Source organism: Euwallacea similis, chromosome 5 (assembly GCF_039881205.1).
Source record: "Euwallacea similis isolate ESF13 chromosome 5, ESF131.1, whole genome shotgun sequence".
In the NCBI taxonomy this organism is placed as follows: domain Eukaryota; kingdom Metazoa; phylum Arthropoda; class Insecta; order Coleoptera; family Curculionidae; genus Euwallacea; species Euwallacea similis.
Genome location: NC_089613.1, coordinates 5,036,985 through 5,058,966, shown reverse-complemented (window position 1 = coordinate 5,058,966; position 21,982 = coordinate 5,036,985). Strand labels below are relative to the sequence as shown.

Sequence of the window (21,982 nt, the reverse complement as noted above, 5' to 3'; positions counted from 1 at the left end):
TTTCTAAATTGCATAAAAATCAGTGGCACAGTTCGATTTATTTATTTTAATACCAAGGTGATACGACACTGAGTTTACTCATAATTCAATCTCATGTAAGATTTTGAAATAAATATCTCTGATTTAATAGTTACGGGATTTTCCCATAAGACACTGATATACTGTTAAACCTAAAGATTTGGCAGATACGAACAAAACTTACATAACAATTAGCACGTTTAATCGTTCGCAACAGTAATTCCCAATTCGACAAACATCGTCTGTAATTACTGTTTACTCTTATCGAAAGATTCAACCAACAGAATCTCCCAGAATAGTTTATTTTCGTTATCATCGACTAGTTTTAACAACATCGCCATTCAAGAAATAATAAATTTCTTCTTGGAATGTGTTAATAATCTTTATTTGCTTTAACATTGAGAACCCAAACAGGTTGGTTCAGTTCAGTGGTCAATTAAAAGTGGACGTAGAAAGATGTGTAAATTGTTTTGTGTGTGTTTGTGGCTTGTTTGTGCTCAGTATGGGGTTAAAGGGCAGGATTTTGAAGTTCCAGATGCCACAGTTGAGGCCTTTTCTCCAAGGGGGTTGAGGGTATCCATACCAGGTAATACCGATCAATTTGGATAATTTAAACCATGCAGAATGCATCATTTGAACCATCTAGACCAAGAAGGGATAAAACTGTTCGCTTTTCATGGAAAAATCAACGAAGAGATGAATGGTAGAGAAGCAGGTAGGTTTTCCAGAGATATTCTCAAAGCAAAAGATGGAAAATGGACTTTTTATGACTCTCAGGTGTGTAGTTCTTAGATGATAAAAAAATCGCTATTACTCTTGCATTTGTAGGCCAAATTGAAGATTGGAGATATTTTATATTATTGGACCTATGTGGATTATTTCGACGGCGAGAGGAAGCTGGGTTATCCAAAAGATGATCAAGTCTTCGAGATTAAAGGTATTTATGACCGTTTCAATATACAAAAACTTACTTTGCACCCATCATTTATTCCCAGAGCTTCTTCCCAAACCTGGCAGCAAACCAACCATAACCAGCACTACTTCATCTTCCATTCCTCCTGTAGTAACAAGGGCTCCATTAAATGAGTGCCAACCTTCAGTTACCACGGTTAGGGGTAAAAATAGCTGCAAAAGAAAGCTTGTATTTGACAGTAATTTTGAAAATTTCCTGGAAAATAAGAACAAGTTATGGACTGTCCAAAGACAATTCGCTGCGGGACCTGTAAGTAGTATACCTATATAAAGGAGTTTTGCAAATTCTGGAAAAAATAATCAAATTTCTTTTTCAATAATATAGTCCACGATGGCACTTGGTTGCAAAGTGGAGCTTGAACGGGAAATTGTGACTGGCCGACATACGTATAAGTTAAAAAAAGAATTTGAATAAATTGACCCATAAAAAACTAAAATTTTAATTTAAAAAATTGTGGGAAAACAGGGGTAGCACCTTCCCTCCGATATATTATCGTCCTAAAGAAACATGTCTAACGACTTTTTATAGATTTTTGACAACCCGCTTTTGTTGAAGTATACAGTGTGTTCGATTTAAGCACAAACACTTTTTTGTAGGACTATGAATTCGTTGTATATGAAGACAATCCCCAAACTTTATCAACCTATAATGGCCGACTGGTCATTAAACCTGTTCTAACCGATTCAATTTACGGAGAAGGATTCGTTACCAGACCGGAAGGGTTAGATTTAGGGGAAAAGTAAGAGAATAAGTAGTAATTATTGTAAATGAAAAAATTCTGCTGATGCTAGACGCACTGAATTATAATTAATCCACAAAACGTGGGCCGGATTAAACCACTTGCCCTTTTGTTCCAGTGGTTTCATTCCCTGATAGAACCTGGACAAGGTTCGCTTTTCGAACTGAAAAAGCCAAACTCTTTCTTTCGCTCTTAAACGACCGGGGTCTTTTTCCGAATTTTTTTCTGATATTTCTGCAAATTTCAGATGTACTGGAGTCAAATCATCAGTTGAATGCTTCCAAAATGCCGCTGGGTGGCACATCATCCCCCCTGTGATGTCATCACAATTAACCACCAAAGGGAAATTTTTCTTTAAGTACGGGAAAATTGACATAAGGGCGAAGCTACCGAAAGGAGATTGGTTGTATCCAGGTGAGTTCCTGATCAAATAACGAATCAAAATAATCCTTTTTTTCTCTTCAGAAATATTCCTTAATCCGGAAAGCGGAGAATATGGTTCTGGTTACGAATCTGGCCAAATTAGAATAGCGTTTTTGGGTGGAAATGAAGACACCAACAAAAAATTGCAAGGAGGATTGGTGTTGGGTGACAGTCCGGCTGCTAGAAAATACGCTATGAAGTCTATTGACAAGTATCAGTCGTGGACTGATGATTACCATAACTTTTCTGTCTTATGGAAGCCCGGTAAAACAGTTTTACACGTCCAGGTACTTGAGTTTCTAATAAACTGGTTTTCAGATAGTATTAGTCTGAGTGTAGACAATACAGTTTTCGGATCAGTTTTCCCCCCTGAAGGGGGATTCTCGAGTTTAGCTACTAATTTGCAATTGAAAAACAGCGAACGATGGAAACAAGGGAGCAAAATGGCTCCATTTGACAAAGAAGTACTTAGTGGTGTGATTATATTATCTATAGTAATTCAAAACTCTTTGAATTGTAGATGAACATAGTAATTGGCGTTGGAGCTGGCGGCCACAACTTCGACGACAGACCAGACAACACTAAGCCTTGGGTCAATAATCAACCGTTAAGCCAAAAGAACTTTTACAAGGCGAGAAACTCGTGGGGGACCACATGGGGAAGAGAGGCCCAGCTGGAGGTTGAATACGTGAAAGTCTGGGCCTTGGACGAGTAGATGAACCTGAGATTACCATTTGATATTAGTTGTGATTTTTTATACGAACTTTCAAATTAAATACTTAATACTTACTTACTTAATACTTACTTAAATACTACAAAAAAATAACATACTTAAATGAGAAAATTCATAGAGTCTGCCCCAATTATTGACCAGAGAAAACTATATTGACGTGCAAGTTAATATCGAAGTTCTGGATCCTCATCAATTGATCCAGAATGTAAAGCATTCATGGAAAATTTTAGGTATTCAAACTTCCAGTGCTCTGAAAAACGTAAATTTCCTCAGTCGAAAAATTTAAATCAGGAAAGTCCTTACCAATTGGGTTTGAAAAAATTAAAAACTGCTAACTTCCAAGACCAGGAAGTTCTTTACTTGAACTTTCATACAACTCCGAAACTTCCCACATCCAATTTACGGAAAATCATAATATTCCTCGCTTCCTAAAATTGAAATTGAATTTTTTATAATTTCAAACTTCACCGTTAGAAAGAGACAAAAAACGACTCGACTTTGTGTCGATATCGATATAGAGGTGGACACATACAAGTTACTCTAAACACCCTAAGTGAAGTAAGAGTGCACTGACCTTACTAACTGAATTATGACAGTCCTTCCTGACATTAGTGAGAGCTGACGGCCCTAAACAGTTTCTGGTTGTTTGTGCTTTTTGTTCTGGAGTTTAACTATTAAATAATTTGAGTTTTATTAATTTAAGTAATCACATTATTATTCCTACCTTTATTCATATTTCTTAAGGATAGCTTCAAATCGTTCTACCGCTTTCGGATTTAAACCATTTTTCTCTGCGTTTACCAGGAAAAAATAAAATCATCATGGAGAAGAGAAGAGGAGTTCTGCAAAAAATGAAAATCTGCAGATTCTGCTTTAACAGTAATGAAAGTGAACTTACAAGTATTTATCAAAAGGACGAGAAAACTGTCCCTTTACCCGTGCAAATCATGAGTTGTGTATCTATAGAGGTAGGTGAGAAGTGAATTGTAATTTTATAGTTTTAGCTAAGACCTAATCTCAAATTGTATTAGGGTAATGGTAATTGAGTAATAATAAGAGATGCCTGCAAAGAATTATCAAGAAGAAAGTTAAATATATCTTCAAATAAATTCAAAAAAGTACATTGACCAAATTGAAAGAAGTTTTCATTTTCTACAATTTTTTTTGCACTGTCCCTGAACATCATATTTGAATTTGTAACATTCTATATGCTTTAAACATCTCAATTTCAATTTCCATTGCTCTTTAAGAAAATAAACAAACTTTCAATAGTTATAGCATACAAGTAATCTGTCTTTTAACATATTGGTTAGTCCTACATGTACTTTACTTCACTTACAACCAAACTTGCATTTTAAAAATATTTCATTAGTAGATATAATTTTCATGTGATACAAATCTTTAGAGGTGTAAATCTTTTCTTTCATATTCCATATTTTTTTGCAAACTAAATATGTATCTTATATTTCATTGATAACTACTTGATCTGGTGTTTTAAAAAAACAGAATATAGCACTATACCATAGGTGGTATGTGATGATTAATATAATACCAATTCATTTACTGCTAGCCATCTACATCATTGTAAGCTTGTTAACAGTGGTCAAACATTGGTTTTAGGTTTTTCCTAGTGATGGATTTCCTCAGCTAATTTGTAGTGACTGCAAACTACAGACAATTAAGTCATATGTATTTAAGAGCAACTGCCGAAAAGTTGACGACGCCTTCAAGGTAGGTACTACCATCTCTCAGTGAATAAGAAAATCCTTTATATTGACATAAAGTAATTCAAAAATTGATAATCAATAGATGCATTTTGGTGCTATCAGACACCACTATGGTTTGGTTACCATTACAATTTTAACATAATTGTCTTTTAACACTTTAACTTTACCATTAGGATAAACAGAAAACAAGTTTAAAGCGAATCAATTTGTGGACACATGATTAAAAACATTTTCACTTTTCCAAAAAATCACTAAAATGCATTTAGTTATAAAATTAATTGCCATTTGGATAACAAATGTAGAATATGGCTGCTATGTGAAATTATATTACTTTGATGTTGATAGAGACCTTATATGTAACTCAGCAGTCATATTGAATAATCAATATGGCGCCATATTTTCTAAAACAGTAGTTATAATCATTAAGTTGACTTATATGAATTTTTTTATGGTTCTTAGAATTATCTCCAGTCAGGAGAATTGGTAAAGCCTGAAATTCAGCCAGTGGCTCGCAAAGTGATTGTTCGCCACACACAAGATGACAGAAGCAAGGACAAAGTGTCAGTTATCGAAAAAACAAAAGAAGATGACAATGATAATCTAGATGACCACTCTATAGACGTTAAGAGAGCAAAATTAAATGATGGAACTGAGGTTATCACTCTGTGCATTTCAGAAACAGATGACCCTGACAATTTTCAGGTGCGGATAGTATTGTTATTTTTAATATTTAGGGAAAATTATTATATAAATATATATTTAATATTGAATTAATGAATTATTAAAATTTATTTTCTCACTTGATTCATGTTTAGGACATTTCTCAAGATTCTGAACAAGAAGATAGTCACGTTGCCACTGAGGAATCAAAAGATGAAGATCAGACAGAAGTTGAGCAGGTAAGAATTTTGATTTAACATAATAACCAAAGGTGAAATAAGATTTAAAATATAATTAATCTTTTGGAAAGTGTATGCTTTGCACTTAATTGTAGAACAAAGTATTTTCTACTTAATTTACACAATATCTATAGCGACATCAAAAATATTCCCCGCATAAAACCACGTTAGATGCTTATTCCTTCATTTATCTGATAGGTTGAAACAGACATATTCTCTTGTGAGTTTTGCGACAAAACATTCCCACTGCAGCAACTTTTGGATTTACACATAAACAGTCATCAAAGAGAGAAGAACTTCGCCTGTTCAGAGTGTAACAATAAATTTTTCAGGTAAGAGATTTCCAATAAAAGAAAACGCTATAATAATTTAACCCTAAAATGATAAAATAAAGGCAGAGCATAGGCTCATTTTCATGAAAAATATCTTCGAAATAAAACAATCACTAGGTGTTTAAATAAGTCATGATTCACAATTGCTCATCATGGATGGATATGCATATTATATGCGAAACTTTAGCCAATACAAAAGGTAAAATAAAATAAATGGTTTTACAGTAAATACGACCTAGCAAATCACCTCAAAGTTCACTCAAATGAAAAGCCGTATGAGTGCTCTGTGTGCGAAAAAAGATTCTCCAGAGAATCTGTTTTGAGGCGCCATGAAACGATTCATACTGATGCTGCGAGGTTCTTGTGCTGGCAATGCGATAAAAGTTTCGTCACGAAAGCGGATCTTCACGACCACATCAAAAGGCATTTGAAGTCTCGGCCATTTCCTTGCACTTTGTGTACGAAGAATTTCGTTTTTAAACAGGTAAAATTCTCAAAAAAAAATCATTAAAAGGTAAAAATAAATTCTTAATTTATTTAGGGCTTGGAAAGACACATGACATCGGAACACGAAGGAGAGAAGGCTCATAAGTGCAACTATTGCAGCGCCAGTTTCAACACTCCTATTCGCCTTACTAGACACGTGACCACTCACGCGGGATTGAGGCCTTACCCGTGTAAAGTAAGTTAGACGTAACGTCACTCGGATGCAAATTTTTCGAATTTAAGACAGTTTTTGTAGTTTATTCAATTTAGAGAACTGTTGAATATGTCACTGAGATGCCAGTATTTTCTTAAATTTAAAAATCATCTTTCCAAGTTTTAAGATTTTGTAAAATACCTTTTTAATAGTGATATTGCCCATATGCGAATTAAGATTCATGAGAATTAGCTATCTTTTTTAGCGCCCACTAATTTGATTTAGGTATGCGGGCGTACTTTTTTGCTGAGCCATCACCTTACCAGACACATGCGCAGTCACTATAAGCAGGAATCGGCAGAAACAGTTGGGCAGCACAAGTGTGATTTATGCAGCATGTCATTCAGGAGAAAAGACAGCTTAATAAATCACAGTGTCATTCACAGCATGGTGAATTTACGGTAAGTCCATTTTTGAGGGAGCTCCAAACGTTGATAATTAGAATTTTCGATTTTTTTGTGCTTTATAAGTGAGGAATTCTTGAGTTTTTCTTAATTTTGGTTTTGGAACGTTAATAATGAAGTTTTTGGTGTTTTTTGACCGTACATAGATCGGTTTTCAATCGCTCAAAGCAGGAATTTATTTTTTTGATTTGCCTATTGTTAGTGTAGGAATCATGTTTAAGACACATAAAACAAATCAATTTTCAGCTGCGTTATTTGCAACACTTCGTTCGAAGACTCTGCAATGGTCCGTGATCATATCACAACGCACTTGCAAGGCCTGCCTTTTCCATGTGAGAAATGCGACTACAGTTTCGATACAGAAAAGCAATTAATAGAGCACGAAGTTAAGCATGCGGAAATGGAATACGAGGATCAGATTGAACAAGAGGTAAGTATACTTTAAAATCTCTTTTTCCAAGTTTTCTCGTTTTGAAAAAATCCCAAATAGATCCAAGACTAGATTTTTGTTTAATACATTTAATTTGTTGTTAGGTTATTTCCGAAACCCAGAAAGACGATTATGTAACTGCTTTTGAAGACGACGAGGGGTCGGTAAGAATGGCTTTTGAGTCTAATCAGGAAGATGCGGATGAGGAGGGGGAGATCTCTCATGTGAGCTTAACTGAAATGTTTTCTGCCTCTGACAAATCTTTTAACACTTTCGACATCGACAAGATCCTCAAGGTCTGTCAGATGTAAATTTTTTTACGATGTTCGCCTTATCTGTGTCAATTTGTTTATTAGCATAGCAAACTATATCAAATTTAACAAGCAGTAAAGCAGTAACATTGAATGGAAAAGCAGTTTGACCACCCGGTATCAGCTACCCATGGGCACCATGACGGCTTGTTCTAAAAGCGTAATAGATACTCTTACAAGCAAAAATGGCGGCACATTTGCAAACATCATAGCTGAAATAGCAATTGTGCAATTACATGAAAAAGTAAAGACATTTTAATATCTAAACACCAAGACCCCGCTAGATTTATTTATATTTGTTACCATTTTGGAATAAGCTGTCGTGGAGATAATTGAAATCGGCAGCTCAAAATTGGCAGATCCGCTGATCAAATCGCCAATCCATCCAACGTTGCTACTTCACTGTTTGTTAAATATGGGTTGCTAAAATAATTTTCAACATTTTTTTCACGTATCAAATCATCTTATTTCCCCTGTCAGATGACATCGTATAGCATCCGTGACTTCGACAATCCTGAATTGGTGCGCCCGGGTAAGGAAAAATCGGACCGTTTTTTGGATTGCCACGCAGATGTCTCAGAGTCTCCTTCTACCCCAAACTCTGTTAAGCGTAAAAACGAAGATAATAGCGGTTTATGCTATTTTTTCAAGTCCAAAGAGGACGAATCAAGTGAGACTGCAGATGTTGACGCATCAGTTTCTGCTACCGAGAGTGAGATAAAGCCTGTTTATAGATCAGAAGGCACAAAAGTACGATACTTTACTTAATAAAAACGATAAAAAAAAGGTCGATTTATAGCGTATTTACTAATTTTTAGATGTACGAACGAAAGGGGCCGATTAAACGAAAATTGCCGGAGGTCCGAGGGCAACAAACTGCCGCTTTGGAAGAAATAACGGAGCCCTCAGATTCCGCATCGATGCAAGTTTCTACGGAAAAAAAAGCATCTATGACGAAACCCGGAGATCGAGTAGTTAAAGTTCAAAAATTCATCATTAGTAAGGACGAAATGAAGGAAATGGCGAAGATGGGTACGTTTTCTAATGAAAGTGTCCTTTTGTAGTCTTTAAGTCTTAATTTTTCAGGCATTTTGGAAGTTAAAAACGGCAAAGTTTTTATGAACAGTCCAGGTCAGCCTATGCTAAACGCAAGATTCAAACCAGTCCAGCAGAAGGATATTGAGAACTTGATGTGTCGCAAACGACAAAAACCTCAAGTTAAGCAGTATGATCGAAAATTCTCGCATGCAACGAACGTTGCCTCAGAAGATGTTTTAGTAGTAGGTGGGCTGTTATACCCCACACCTCAAAATTCCACTTGATCCAACTCAAATTTTCTAAATCCCCAGGTACCTACCTAGCCCCCAATCACCACCAAAAACCCGCCGCATTAATCTTTTCGTCTTACCCAATCCATTGGGAAAACTTTTAAACAAAGGCATAAAACACCTTCTCAAATCTCTAGGTACCTACCTGGGGAAAATTAAAGAAATTTATTCCGAAAATTTGTTTTATTTCCCCAAAAAAGTTACTTTGCACAACATATGACGAGTGGGAGGAAGACGTTTAGGTGCATCTTTTGTTATAGAGATGCCTTCGGCATGCTATAAGGCGTTTTGTACCCGTTAAAACGGACTCGAAGAATGGACACAGCGCGAAGCGCCCTGTGTCTATAGGAAGACTTCGGCTTCCGTTTCCTAATATAGGGCGCTTTGCGCCCGTAGAAATGTTATTACTCTAATGTAGGCAACTGAATGTAATCAAATGTAACAGTGTACGCTAAGCGCGAACCTATGCAGGATCGAAAATGTACGAGAAAAACGTTCCAGTTTTATTCTACGATTCGCAATTGAAATCGAAAACTTATAAACGAATTTCACTTTGCAAACTCGATTCGACCTTGGGTGCCGGGACAGTTTTGCTTCGTGTATCTTCGTTTACATGCTTTTTAAATTGGTGCCACAAAATGCTGTCCACCGACGTGGACTTTGATCAGCACTTGCACAATGTATTTTAAATGGCAGGGACAGAAACATGATAAACTGTTAGACGAGATAGAGTTCCCCGAAATTGTAGGAACAGTATCGTTTTCTGGTGCTCAAATTGCAGATGAAAGTTTAAAAAATGTAATTACTACGAACGGATATCTTTTGAATCCAGGTTTGATCTCGAGATTCAGTGGTGGAGGAAATTTTTCAGTTGTTGGCAAATTAGGTGATTTAGATTTGGGATTTTTTCAGACGTGAATATTCCTATCTATAAAGGTGGTTTTGAAATAACATTTACGAGAAATAATGACAACGAAGCGTTATACAGGTGGAAAAGTAAAAAGGTCGATGGTACATTACCTCATCCAGGAAAAATTGTAATTACGGAATTTTTATTAAGAGTATCAATTCTAGAGTACGACAATAACGCTAAAGTTGAAATTATCAATCAATTGACTACAAGTCCCTACCAATACGTATTTAAAAGTTGGCAATGTATACAGCACAAAAATGTATCGGGAAAAACACTACATTTAGATATCCACGAACATTTATAGGAATATAGATAATCCGGTATTTGCATTCGTAGCTTTCCAAACAGATAAGACTAACGATCAATTAAAAAATAATAACTTATTTGATCATGTTGATCACTTTGAAATTAACAGCAAGCATTATCCGGAAGAATTTCTTGACTTAGATTTCGAAAATAAAAAATACGCTATTGCTTATATGTATAGTAACAATTTCAAAAAAGTGTTAGGACTTGGTAATACAGTTCCTCTGTACACTCCTGTTTTATTCAATAATGGTCATACAATTTACTGTGTATATTTGTCTCGCCAGCCTGTTAACACCTCTGGTCTCAAAAACAAAATTATTCTTCATGTGGATTTTAACAAAGTGTTACTGCTCCAACGGGAACCTCAGAAGGAACGATATGTTACGTAACTGTTGTTTCAAATGTAAGTTTTCATCACGATGTACTAAAAAATACTCTAAAAGAGGAAATTTAATGTTTTAAAGTGAATTATAACTGTTACACTTACGTTACACGATTATATTGTCAGTGTTCTATTAATTTTATAAAAATTTTATTTTAATATTAATAAATAAATATTAAAATGAATTCTGAGCAAAAATTTAAAATTTACGAACTAGTTGAGTACGAAAAGCATTCTATAACAGAAATAGGCCGTAAGTATAACACTTCTAGAGCGAATGTGTTACGAATTTATAATCAAATCAAACCAATATATAAATATATGATATATAAACATGTATGTAAATATAAATATATAAACATGGACTAAAAGATCCTGTAACTAAGTTGAAAGAGGAGCTTGAAAACGCTACTACTCAAATGCAACAAATGCGCACTAGTACCAATACTGAAGCGCAAACACAATGTGATTGTAATGAAACGGAAGCCGAAGGCTTCCTTCGGATGCTAAAAGCTAACAGTAACAAAGAGATAACAAAAAGTGAACAAAGTGAGCTATTGAGCCAATCATCGAAACAATCAAATAATAATCATCAACCAGTGAAACATGACTCTGAATTGTTTAACGCTATAACAGACAATGAACAGGCACCTGATAAATTTATATACAATTTAAATGATAAATATCAAAATGGTAATTTAACCAAAAAACAAGTTGAGGAAATAATTAAAAATTTAAAAATCAAACCACAAATGTGTTTGTATGTAACTAAACATCAAATATGTACAACAAAAGGGCAAACTAAGAATTTAAAATGTTTTGCACATTGCACATAACATTAAAAGATTACATAATATAATTATATAACTGTGTGTTTTTTTTTGGAAGAATGCTAATAAAATAATAATAATTAAACATTTAAATATACAATTTTTAATTAATAATACAGTCATTAAAAATAAATAATATATAAACTTCACAACTTTAATTCTTTTTCAACATGATCGCGCAATCTTACGGTTAAAATATTAACTTCTCGGCATTACAGTTTCCTTACTAAATTAATAATGAAATTTCTGGCCACACGTGCTACAAGATCCATTGGGTGACATTGGGTGAGACGAAAAGATTAGTGCGGTAGGTTTTTGGCGGTGATTGGGGGCTAGTTGGGTACCTGGGGATTTAGAAAATTTGAGTTGAATCAAGTGGAATTTTGGGGTGTGGCGTATAACAGCCCACCTGCTACTTGTTTTAGAGGACCCTTTTGACACTTAATTGTAATCTGTAACGTAAATTAAATAGGCGCTTGATTGAATTGGTTGAAATGCGAACATACAGAATTCAGCAGCAAATAAATTCAAGATTTGGAAAACATGTATTGTTTTTTAATGAATAAAGAATTTCAAAGACATAAAAATCAAATCTACCTCACTCTTAGAGCTATTTGGTTCATTTGGCTATATCAAGAGTTAGCCTACATCGAAGGTAGGTTAAAACAGAAGTTATTAAACCGATATTTGAGTATATTTTTTTTATAATTAGCATTTTAAAAGATAAAAAGAAACAATCTGCTACCAGTTATAAAAGGGTTTTTTGAAATTGGACTCGGTAGAGAGGAAGAGAGATTGTTAGTAAATGAATATCTATTTTACGTTAAGAAAAAAATCTTCTACTAAGTAAGATTCGTGTCAAAGAACGTTTAATATGATTTTTTTTAAATTTTGATTGGTTTTATTAGTATTAACTGCATGTAGTTAATTTCACGATCCATTAAGATGAGTCAGTTTTCGTTTGACATCAGTTATATGTTCCTATAAGAATCATATCTAAAATCGTCTAAAGTAGATTTTAGTTAGATTAAATTGAATTTTGTTTGTAATTGTTATTAGAATCAATGTAGTGTCCTGGTTTCTATTATTTTCTTTATGAGGGCTGATACGGTTAAATGGGCCCTGTTAGGAAAAATTGGTTTTTTCATGGAATGAGTTACATATGTGCGTCAATAAGGTCAAACATACGTTGTTTTTTTTAACGTGCAGCATAGATTTTAGGTGTTAAAATTATGGTCCTATGCTAATTTCCATTCTACTATAATTAAAGTTATAAAACTTAGCAAATAGTAATTTAGCACTATTAACTATATGCATTCATACCGTCTTTAATTTGGATCAGAGAAAAGCATTGGTTCAAAATGTGTATGATATTAATTCTGGTTAAAACGTTTCGCCCTGCTTTTAACAACTTTTCTGTTGTGTGTAACGTGTGGCTAATTCTTTAAACAATTATTGAAAAAAAATGTTTTTCGGACAATCGCTATCTGTGAGAGTGTCTTTACTTGAACCATCCAGTAGCATCAACAATATTTTTTTCAGTAGAAGCAAATTTTTAAAGTAAACATGTTTGTGATTTCACTATATTTTTCTATTGAAAGAAAATGAAAATCAGGATTTCCAAGAGATCTTAAACCCGGTTTCGTAAGAAGATAAAGAAGTCTATTAGATTTTAAATCGATTTTAATTTTTTGGAGATGTTCACATAGGTTTCATTTTGAATTTTCCATTTTGGTGGTAAGAGTTCTACAGAGTATTGAAGTCAGGAGCTGTGGTATTTTCAAAATAATAGTAAATGTTTTTTTTGGTTTTAAAACTAAACAAAAAAATACATAAAATTTTAACTACGTCTTTGGTTTACCGCCGGAAATCTCCTTTTACACACGTATTGATACGCCAATGGTTTGGAATGTTGCCTTCTTCTGACACCCAGGGTAATCAACCACAGAAACGGAAACTAGATATTATTTGTAAATATATTTTTGAGCTTCGATTCTCTTATATAGTTTTCTCATTACAATTTGGACTGTATTATTCAAGGAACCATAATCATACTTTAATCAGGTCTGAATTTTGTTAGAGAATTGAGTAGGACGTAGGATTGATAGGCAAAGATTGATCAAGAAATTGTTCCGTGATGTTGGCAGTATACGGAATTTGACACTGTATAAAATATAAAATGGCTGACATCTAAATATTGAGGAGTTTTCTTTGTTTTCAGTTTAATTTTTCTTTAATTTAAACCTGGTAAAATGGAATTATTCACCCGGTCAAGCTACACGGACTAACCGGGATTCGCGGAAGTCACCAATAGTGCCTTTAGTGACCAACGTTATAGTGATAAAGTGTCCGTCCTCCGAAGGTTTGACACCAAAATCTGTCAATCTCCCAACTAGCAGAATCTAATTTATTTTCGCATTTCCTAAGGTAATTAACATTGCCAGAACGCGATTGTATATTTAGCAGTGATCACAGGAATTATCACTTTACGTTCTTCTGTTTTTCCATTGGATTATCCAGGTATTAAAGCCTGGGGAAGGCGACCTTAGGCTATGGTGGATTCATGACTCTCCAGTTGGCTTTAAATAGGCATATTACTATTATTTTGGCACATATCACTCAATTCTGGATCTTCAAAGATAACTTTTTTTGCAAGACATTAATTTTTCTTTGACACATTCAACATACATACACAGCATTCCTTTAAATGAAATGGGTCCCATTCATGATACTCGACAATTTATTCAGCAGTATTTTCTTCAGATATGATTCTTTTGTTCCCAGTATATTCTGGCTGCATTGGCCAAGGCAAAGAAAACTGTAGCAATGTAGAATGAGTGACACTGAGCAAGATGTAAAGATTTAGCTGTTCACTGAGTATGGGCCAGGCGCCTCAGCTTGTAGACATGAATCCGAACACTTCAGCCCGGTCTCCAGGCTACCACCAAAAAGCCATGGAGGAGATTCAGGTGAGTCTTTAAAAAAAAAATTACAGTAAAACTACTTCATGACTGCTGCAAAAAAAATTAACACAAGTTGCAAGTAAATTTTAGAACATTACAATATTTACTAAAATATATTTTAAATAAAAGTTGCTACTATAACATAGGACAGCATGAAAAGCACAGATAAAACTTTGATATGCTAACAATACAATGATCATAATATTAAAAACTGGGACTCAAGCTTTCAGTCATGTTAAAATTTGCTGCTTTATTCATTCATATTATGTGGATACAACTTAATTAGATGGGTTTTAATAGTATTTCAAAGTTTTCTAGCAGAATGAGGTTAGGGATTTTATTATAAAATTTTACCGTTATACTATTACTCACTTAGTCTATAGTGTACTGGTTGAAGATTGTGTTTATAAATTTGGTTTCATAAATGTTTATGTGTAGCATACAACTCAAAATATTACTGCATATAAGGTCACTATTACAAGTATCACAAAGACATCCCTGCAGTTTGCCGTAAACAACAGGTCCGACATAAATTGCATAGATTCCTTTTTGAAGAGAGAAAACTCTAAAAGCCAAAGCTTTTCCATACCTCTGATAGCCATAGGTGCTGTAAAAATCTTATGCTTATACTGAAATATATAAATAAAGTCAATCATTCATAACAGATCGCAAGTGAAAATCTAAAAGTTTTGAAAAAATTACGTAACAAAATTACTTGCTGCAGATTTCAATTATAGGTATACAGCTAGACCTGAAACCCAGTTGTATACCTTCAGTTTAAACTCCATCTAAAGTTAAACTCAAGATTGTGACAACACATCTAATTCCAGAATTCTCTGAGGCCTTTTGCAAAAAGCGGCAGTGAGACTGTGGGATCTAGTGCGGCCAGCACAATATCCAGTTTTTCTCAAACTAGTGGTGTCAGCTCCCTCAGCTCGACTTCCAACGGAGATTCCAACCTTCAACTGCGCCATGGCTTGACGCAACTGCTCAGTCTCGGGTATTCAGAGGTTTGTTTCAACTCTCATTATATTGAGATTCACTTTGAAACGTATGGAATTGCGCAGGAATCGTCGCTGCGAGCCCTTCAGCTGTCCAACGGACGCGTCGATCTGGCCTTAGACTATCTGGGGAAACAGTTTTCGGATTCCGGCAAAAATACTGGGTACACGAAGCTGATCAGAAAACCCAGTATCGAGAGGGAGTTGGTGCATCCACGAGGCAGTCCGGCCCTGGATTCGGGGGCCGGAAGTTCGCGTAGCGACAGCCCCCGAATGGCCGACATCCACGGATCCAGGTAAGTTTTGCGTTCTCATACGTTCTGGCAGCAGTAACTAATGATGGTGGGTGTTTTTCTCAGGTATTCGCCCAGCTTTGCTGAACCTCCTCCGCCACCCCCTCCCAGGATTACTCCGCCTCCTCCACCGCCTCATCACGCTCCTCCAGCATACCAGCCGAACAACGTGCAACAAATGATTAAGCGCATGAATCCGCCGGGTGGGTGTTACGGGGTGCCCTCGCAGAGGGGGACCAGCCCCGTGGGAGGGGGTGGCGCGGGTAGCAGGCAACCGATGGTAGTGCAGAACAATCCTCAGGTGAGGAATATTGTTAAGCACATTAATAAGAAAAGGTTATACATGAGTGACTTTAGACGCTGCAATATGCCATTGAGGTGGAACATCTAAATCCGCAGTCAATAGATATAGTACTGCGACTAATCGCTACAAGGCACTTCTTTTATTACTCTTTTATTATATTGCTTTTGCTTATCTAGTATTAATGATTTGGAATTATGGTTTTTGCTCCAAAGGTCCAGCAACAACTCACCCAACAAATGCAGGCGTTGAGTCTATATTCCCCATCGACTGTCAGTTCGTCGGAACCGCCGCCACCGTATCCGTTGATCGGAGCAGGGCCTCCACCGCCTCCTAGTTATTCAGCCTCTATCCAGAATCGACAGAGTCCCACTCAAGATTTCCGGAAGAGCCCCTCGTCTGGGATTTATTCGGGTTCAACGTCCGCGGGTTCCCCCAGTCCGGTACCAGTGTCCTCTAGTACGTCCGCCTCGATTTCACGTCCGACACCCCTTCAGGCGATTAGTGCGCGACAGACCGTTTCGCAGCCACCCATCATGATCTCCGTCAGGAGTACGCAAGTGCAGAAGCCGGTCCTACAGACGGCGACTGCGCCATCTATACCGGCCACTGCTAGCGGTAAAAAAAAACATGAATTAATATTTTTCATAATTAAAGTTATTTTTACTGGTTTCAGGACTTTCAACGCCACCTGCCACATCGGCACCTCCGCCCTCCTATACGGCCTCAATACAACAAATGGCCTACACCAATGGGACCGGCGCTTCCGGCAAACCGGCGGCTCCGCTTCCCGGAGCGCTGGGCAGTAGTTCTGGATCGCCGGTCATAATTCCGACGTCAGAACCGCCCAGCTACGCCAGTTCTATGCAAGCCAAGGCCAAAGCCCAAAGAGGTAAGTTTACATGTGACTGTATTCAAATTACAGGCGTTGGGTGAACTGCTACTTTAAGCAGCTGCATATTAAGGAATTCTTGTTATAATGTGAAAAATATGCGAAAATGAAAGATTTTTTGTTGAATTACTATAAGTTACTGTAGTTGCCAACACCTGTCGTGTCACTGCAAACAAGACAGTAAAATATTTTAGGTCACTTTGTAGGTGCTCTCTTACAATTCTACGATGTATATTCTTAGTACTTAATAGTACTATACTAAGTACTTAATTTTATAAATTATTTGACTGTAGTTCATCCGCCGTTGCCGCCTCCACCCTACTCGGACGACGGTCAAACGGGGTATAGCGCGTCGAGTCACGGGCATCCGTCATTACAGCGGAAGTATTCTCCCGCAATGGGCGGCACTAACGAGTGTTGCAGAGCGGACAGTCCGCTGTCGACTAGTTCCGGCGATGGACGGAATTTGTATCCGGATAATGGGGCGCCTCCATTGCCACCCACTGGTAAGTCTTCGTGTCGTTGATTCTAAAGAGAGAGTTGATTTTCCGGGTTATGTTATTCTTGAGAAATGATGAAAATATTTTTTATCTTTCACAATATAAACTACAAAAACATTTTGTTTCATAGAACTTTTTACTATATGTTCTGTGAATAAGATTCAGTGTGTCCCAAAATGGACCTCCCATGTAGTGGGATCTCCACAATTATAGGAATTATGAAGCCAATTAAATGGTGAAAGATCTAGACAATAATTATATATTCTATATTTTCATATTTGAAGACTTTGTTAAGCTAAGGGAAAACCCGTACAAACTTTTCTCATTTTTTACCTTGTTTTCCCCTTGGAATAGAGAATATATTATTCAAGCTTTTTTAATTTTATTAAGTTAAAATAATTGCATGCTGAATTATATTCAAAGTATGATTATAGAATGGTTTCTTCTCTTTCAGCATCTTCTTCCGTAAAATCTAACCTTAATAACAACAATCACGTCATTATGAACGGTAATTCGTCGGGAGAGAGTAACGGTAGCAAGAACTCTGGCGAAGTGCCCCCTCAGTTGCCTCCGTATGCCAAAATTAAACATCAAGTGAGTTAACCCATAGGAAATTGACCATTTTATACATGAGACAAATTCGCAGTCTCCCATCCCGGAGAGGAAAAAAATTAGCAAAGAAAAGGAAGAGGAAAGACGAGACGGCAAGGTCAAAAACTACTCACCGCAGGCCTTCAAGTTCTTCATGGAACAACATATCGAGAACGTGATAAAATCTTACCGCCAGAGGGTGTACAGGAAGATGCAACTCGAGAAAGAAATGATGAAAATCGGTAATTAAAAGTCGTGCTTAAACCGCCCTAGTTTAGTCATTTTGGTTGTTTAGGGTTGAGCTCGGAGGCGCAGCAAGAGATGCGCAAGATGCTCTCTCAAAAAGAATCGAACTATATCCGATTGAAGCGGGCTAAAATGGACAAAAGCATGTTTGTGACCATTAAGCCGATCGGGGTAGGGGCCTTCGGAGAAGTCACTCTGGTGCGCAAAATAGACACTCATCACCTTTACGCCATGAAAACCCTGAGGAAAGCGGACGTTTTGAAGCGAAATCAAGTGCGTTTTCCGTTACTATAATGTTTGCTGAAATGTGCGATAACATGAAATTTTTAGGTGGCCCATGTGAAAGCGGAGCGTGATATTCTGGCTGAAGCAGATAACGAGTGGGTAGTGAAGCTCTACTATTCCTTTCAGGACAGCGATATTTTATACTTTGTCATGGATTATATCCCTGGGGGAGATTTGATGTCACTGTTAATCAAGTTAGGCATTTTCGAGGAGAGTTTAGCGAGGTACTGAAATTCGTAATTATATATGGTGTTAATATTAAGTCGAGGTTTAAATTTGCAGGTTTTATATAGCCGAATTAACATGCGCAGTGGATAGCGTCCACAAAATGGGTTTTATCCATCGCGACATCAAACCGGACAATATTCTCATAGACAAAGACGGACATATTAAGCTGACAGATTTCGGTTTGTGTACAGGCTTCAGGTGGACGCACAATTCGAAGTATTATCAGCCGAATGGTAAATATTTTTCATTGAATTATGTCGGGGTTGAAGGTTTTAAATAATTTTTGTTAAGCTGTTGCACTTTAAATTAATCTAATAGTTTTAATGAATTATTCCAGGATGAGAAAAAAGAATGTAAACATTATTGTTTTATGTTTATTTTCGAATGTTTTTTTGTTCTAATATAAATTTGATTAAACAGGCGACCACAGCCGACAAGACTCGATGGACCCCATCGACGATTGGAACGAGGAATGCAAGTGCAGTGGCAAATCGTTGAAGCCGTTAGAAAGGCGGAGACGGCGGGAACACCGCTGTCTGGCCCACTCTCTGGTGGGCACGCCTAACTATATCGCACCAGAGGTCTTGCAACGGACAGGGTATACGCACGTGTGCGATTGGTGGAGCGTCGGTGTCATCTTGTACGAGATGCTAGTAGGACAGCCCCCGTTTCTCGCTAACACTCCCGCGGAGACACAGTATAAGGTTGAAATGTTATCTTCTAGAGAATTCGAGAGAATTGACCGGGTGTTTGTTTCAATTAGGTAATCAATTGGGAGACCACACTGCAGATTCCCAAACAAGCCAATCTCACTTCAGAAGCCACCGACCTTATCCTAAAGTTGTGCTGCAGCTCTGACAAGCGACTGGGCAAGAATGCGAACGAGATCAAAAACCACCCGTTTTTCAAGGAGATTGATTTCGAAAAGGTGATTTTTCTCGTTTTTTTTTAAAGTAAATTTTAACTTGTTTTTGAAGGGGTTGAGGCGGCAGCCTGCGCCTTATAAACCGCGCATTGACTATCCGACCGACACGTCGAATTTTGACCCTATTGACCCAGACCGATTGCGCAACAGTACCTCCATTGATTCGTCCAACTCGGAGGATGCCGCCGATAAATCGAAGTTGTTTCACGGCTTCTTCGAATTCACCTTCAGGTAAGTTTAGGCAAAGAAAATACTAGCTGAAACCCTAGAATGCTCCGGATATAGGGGTAATATATTTGTAAACCAAGAAGGATGGTATCGTTGGCAGATGGCACAAGGTCCAAAAAGTACATGTCATGGGATTTCTAATGTATCAGCTAGTATTTGCTTTGGTTTAGTTATATGCAGATCTGAAAATATTATGGTTACAGACGTTTCTTTGACGATGGAGGCGTAGCGACCTTCAACAAAATCAACTTGGACGATAACGAGAACCAAGGGGGTCCCGTTTATGTGTGACCATATTCGTTGCTGAGGAGGTTGGAACCCCCCGAAGTTCTCGTATGTTTAGTGGTGTCGATTTGGCTGTGTCCGAACCCCGGTGGGCGGGTGGGAGGAATATTCGCTTCCTCGTTAGTCGAAAGTAATACAAATTTGAAGTGCCTTCTAGTTATAAGGTCGAGGGGAAGCGAGCATTACCGCCGTTGGATTTGACGAGGAAGTTTGTTTCTCTCAATCTAATTTATTCTAGTATTTTATTAGCAATATTCGAATACGAACACGTTTTTGACACAGAATCTAATAGCGGTTTATTGGTGGCACCCCTCAAGGCGAAGACGAGTATAATATTCCGAAATGCTCTCAAAATCGGTATTCAATATGGTCGCTGAAAGCTGAAAAAGCGTTAAAAATTATTTCTTTGTTTGGCAACTAACAGGGTCATTCCTGTCAACGGTTGTTTTGAATTCGCAATTGAACACCGTCTAGGAATATCATATAGAGGCCTGATTCTCTAGGAACATGTGAGAGTAAAAATGATTTTTTTTCCAATCAAAATAACGTTCTTTAACTAATCAACTTCGCCTCATATGTCATAGAATCGGGGCACTGCAGTGACATTGGTCATGGGGCCACATTCAGAAATTTGGCTATCGTTGAGGGCGCTGCGATATGTACACAAACCGAAAAAAGTTACAATCAAATCATAATCTCAAATAACACTTTATGTTAAATTTAATGTCAGAATTATTCACTTATGTTTGCATATGTTTACCAAACATGAGATGTTGTCATGTTGGAAGGTCCCAATTAGTGATTTAGCATTTTGACATCATTTGGGGATTCTTATACATGATATATACAGGGAGCTATAGTGGAATCAACCTATAGGTAATGATGAACTTGAAGAAAGGAAATTTGCAGAACGTGTAGAAAGCAAACTAAAGATTTGTCGAAAATTTGTTGTTAATATCAATTCATAGATATAATTTTATGGGGGTGTCCCAATATTAAAGTTTTAAAAATTAATTTAACCAATTTTCTTTTCGTAGTTAATTTGAGACACCTTCTATAATGAAAGAAAACGTGTTAATAAGTGCATATTTGTGGTTTTTATTGGTATATGACAATAATATAATATGAATGTACATTTGGTTGCCTTTATATGGACGGATCCCACTGCCTTAAAATTGAATTATTCAGAAGGAGGAGAACCACAAATATAACGTAACAAGAATATAGTTATTATTATGTTATAGTTTTTAATATTAACTTATTTAAAAAAATGCTGTGTTAGGATATATTTTAGAGAATAATATTGATTATTATATTTTGCTCATTTATTTAAGGGATGCGACAGGACAAGAACGCCCTTAATTACTCTCACAGGGTAACAAAGCGTGCGCCTTCTGTCCAGGCTCTCTGACATGTCGGTTAAGATATTTATTTGTTATTTTTTTTAGAATATCCCGTTTTTCGTTTTATTATTTTTATTTCTTTAAAACAATATTAATCTAGATGTTCATTATATCGCGTAATTTAGATTATGATTTTTCTAGTCTATCAAATAATATGCTGTAGGTACTCATTTTAATTTTAAAAATGACGTTGTTTTTTTACATTATTTTGGTTCCTTCATGAGAAAAGATGCACAGTGCTGATTATATTTACTAATATTTAGTTTGAAATTTATGTAAATGTGTGTAAATAAATATATTTTTTGAAAATTGCAAATGTGTAGAGGTTTTTGTTGCTTTCTTCGTTAAAGAGTGTATTAATTTATTGTAATATTGAATTTAAACTAAATA

General features: G+C 36.4%; 3 protein-coding genes across 4 annotated transcripts; all 3 read left to right on the top strand.

The window, feature by feature from the left end:
• LOC136408966 (beta-1,3-glucan-binding protein-like) lies at positions 1-2,942 on the top strand. The gene is made up of 9 exons (XM_066390213.1): positions 1-604; positions 665-795; positions 847-955; positions 1,014-1,240; positions 1,588-1,730; positions 1,978-2,144; positions 2,196-2,417; positions 2,472-2,617; positions 2,674-2,942. The coding sequence occupies exons 1-9, from the start codon at positions 475-477 to the stop codon at positions 2,866-2,868; spliced, it is 1,470 nt and encodes a 489-aa protein (XP_066246310.1). The 5' UTR covers positions 1-474; the 3' UTR covers positions 2,869-2,942.
• Positions 2,943-3,508: 566 nt separating this feature from the next.
• On the top strand, positions 3,509-11,998 carry LOC136409136 (zinc finger protein pita-like). Of its 2 annotated transcripts, none has more exons than XM_066390461.1 (14): positions 3,509-3,854; positions 4,507-4,617; positions 5,073-5,315; positions 5,429-5,512; positions 5,711-5,844; positions 6,070-6,328; positions 6,386-6,526; positions 6,770-6,945; positions 7,195-7,378; positions 7,483-7,674; positions 8,170-8,439; positions 8,508-8,721; positions 8,776-8,969; positions 11,879-11,998. In XM_066390461.1, exons 1-14 carry the CDS (start codon positions 3,708-3,710, stop codon positions 11,894-11,896), a joined length of 2,367 nt encoding a protein of 788 aa, XP_066246558.1. In that variant the 5' UTR covers positions 3,509-3,707; the 3' UTR covers positions 11,897-11,998. The 2 variants fall into 2 exon arrangements, with proteins under 2 accessions (XP_066246558.1, XP_066246559.1); XM_066390462.1 differs by having other exon boundaries at positions 3,512-3,854; positions 7,483-7,602.
• A 1,628-nt stretch (positions 11,999-13,626) lies between these two features.
• On the top strand, positions 13,627-21,908 carry wts (serine/threonine-protein kinase warts). The gene is made up of 17 exons (XM_066390757.1): positions 13,627-13,878; positions 14,236-14,420; positions 15,245-15,424; positions 15,482-15,711; positions 15,775-16,009; positions 16,225-16,627; positions 16,686-16,901; positions 17,195-17,407; positions 17,856-17,995; positions 18,048-18,234; positions 18,288-18,511; positions 18,569-18,747; positions 18,806-18,984; positions 19,172-19,455; positions 19,515-19,679; positions 19,729-19,907; positions 20,108-21,908. The coding sequence occupies exons 2-17, from the start codon at positions 14,331-14,333 to the stop codon at positions 20,193-20,195; spliced, it is 3,192 nt and encodes a 1,063-aa protein (XP_066246854.1). The 5' UTR covers positions 13,627-13,878; positions 14,236-14,330; the 3' UTR covers positions 20,196-21,908.
• The last annotated feature ends 74 nt before the right edge of the window (positions 21,909-21,982 follow it).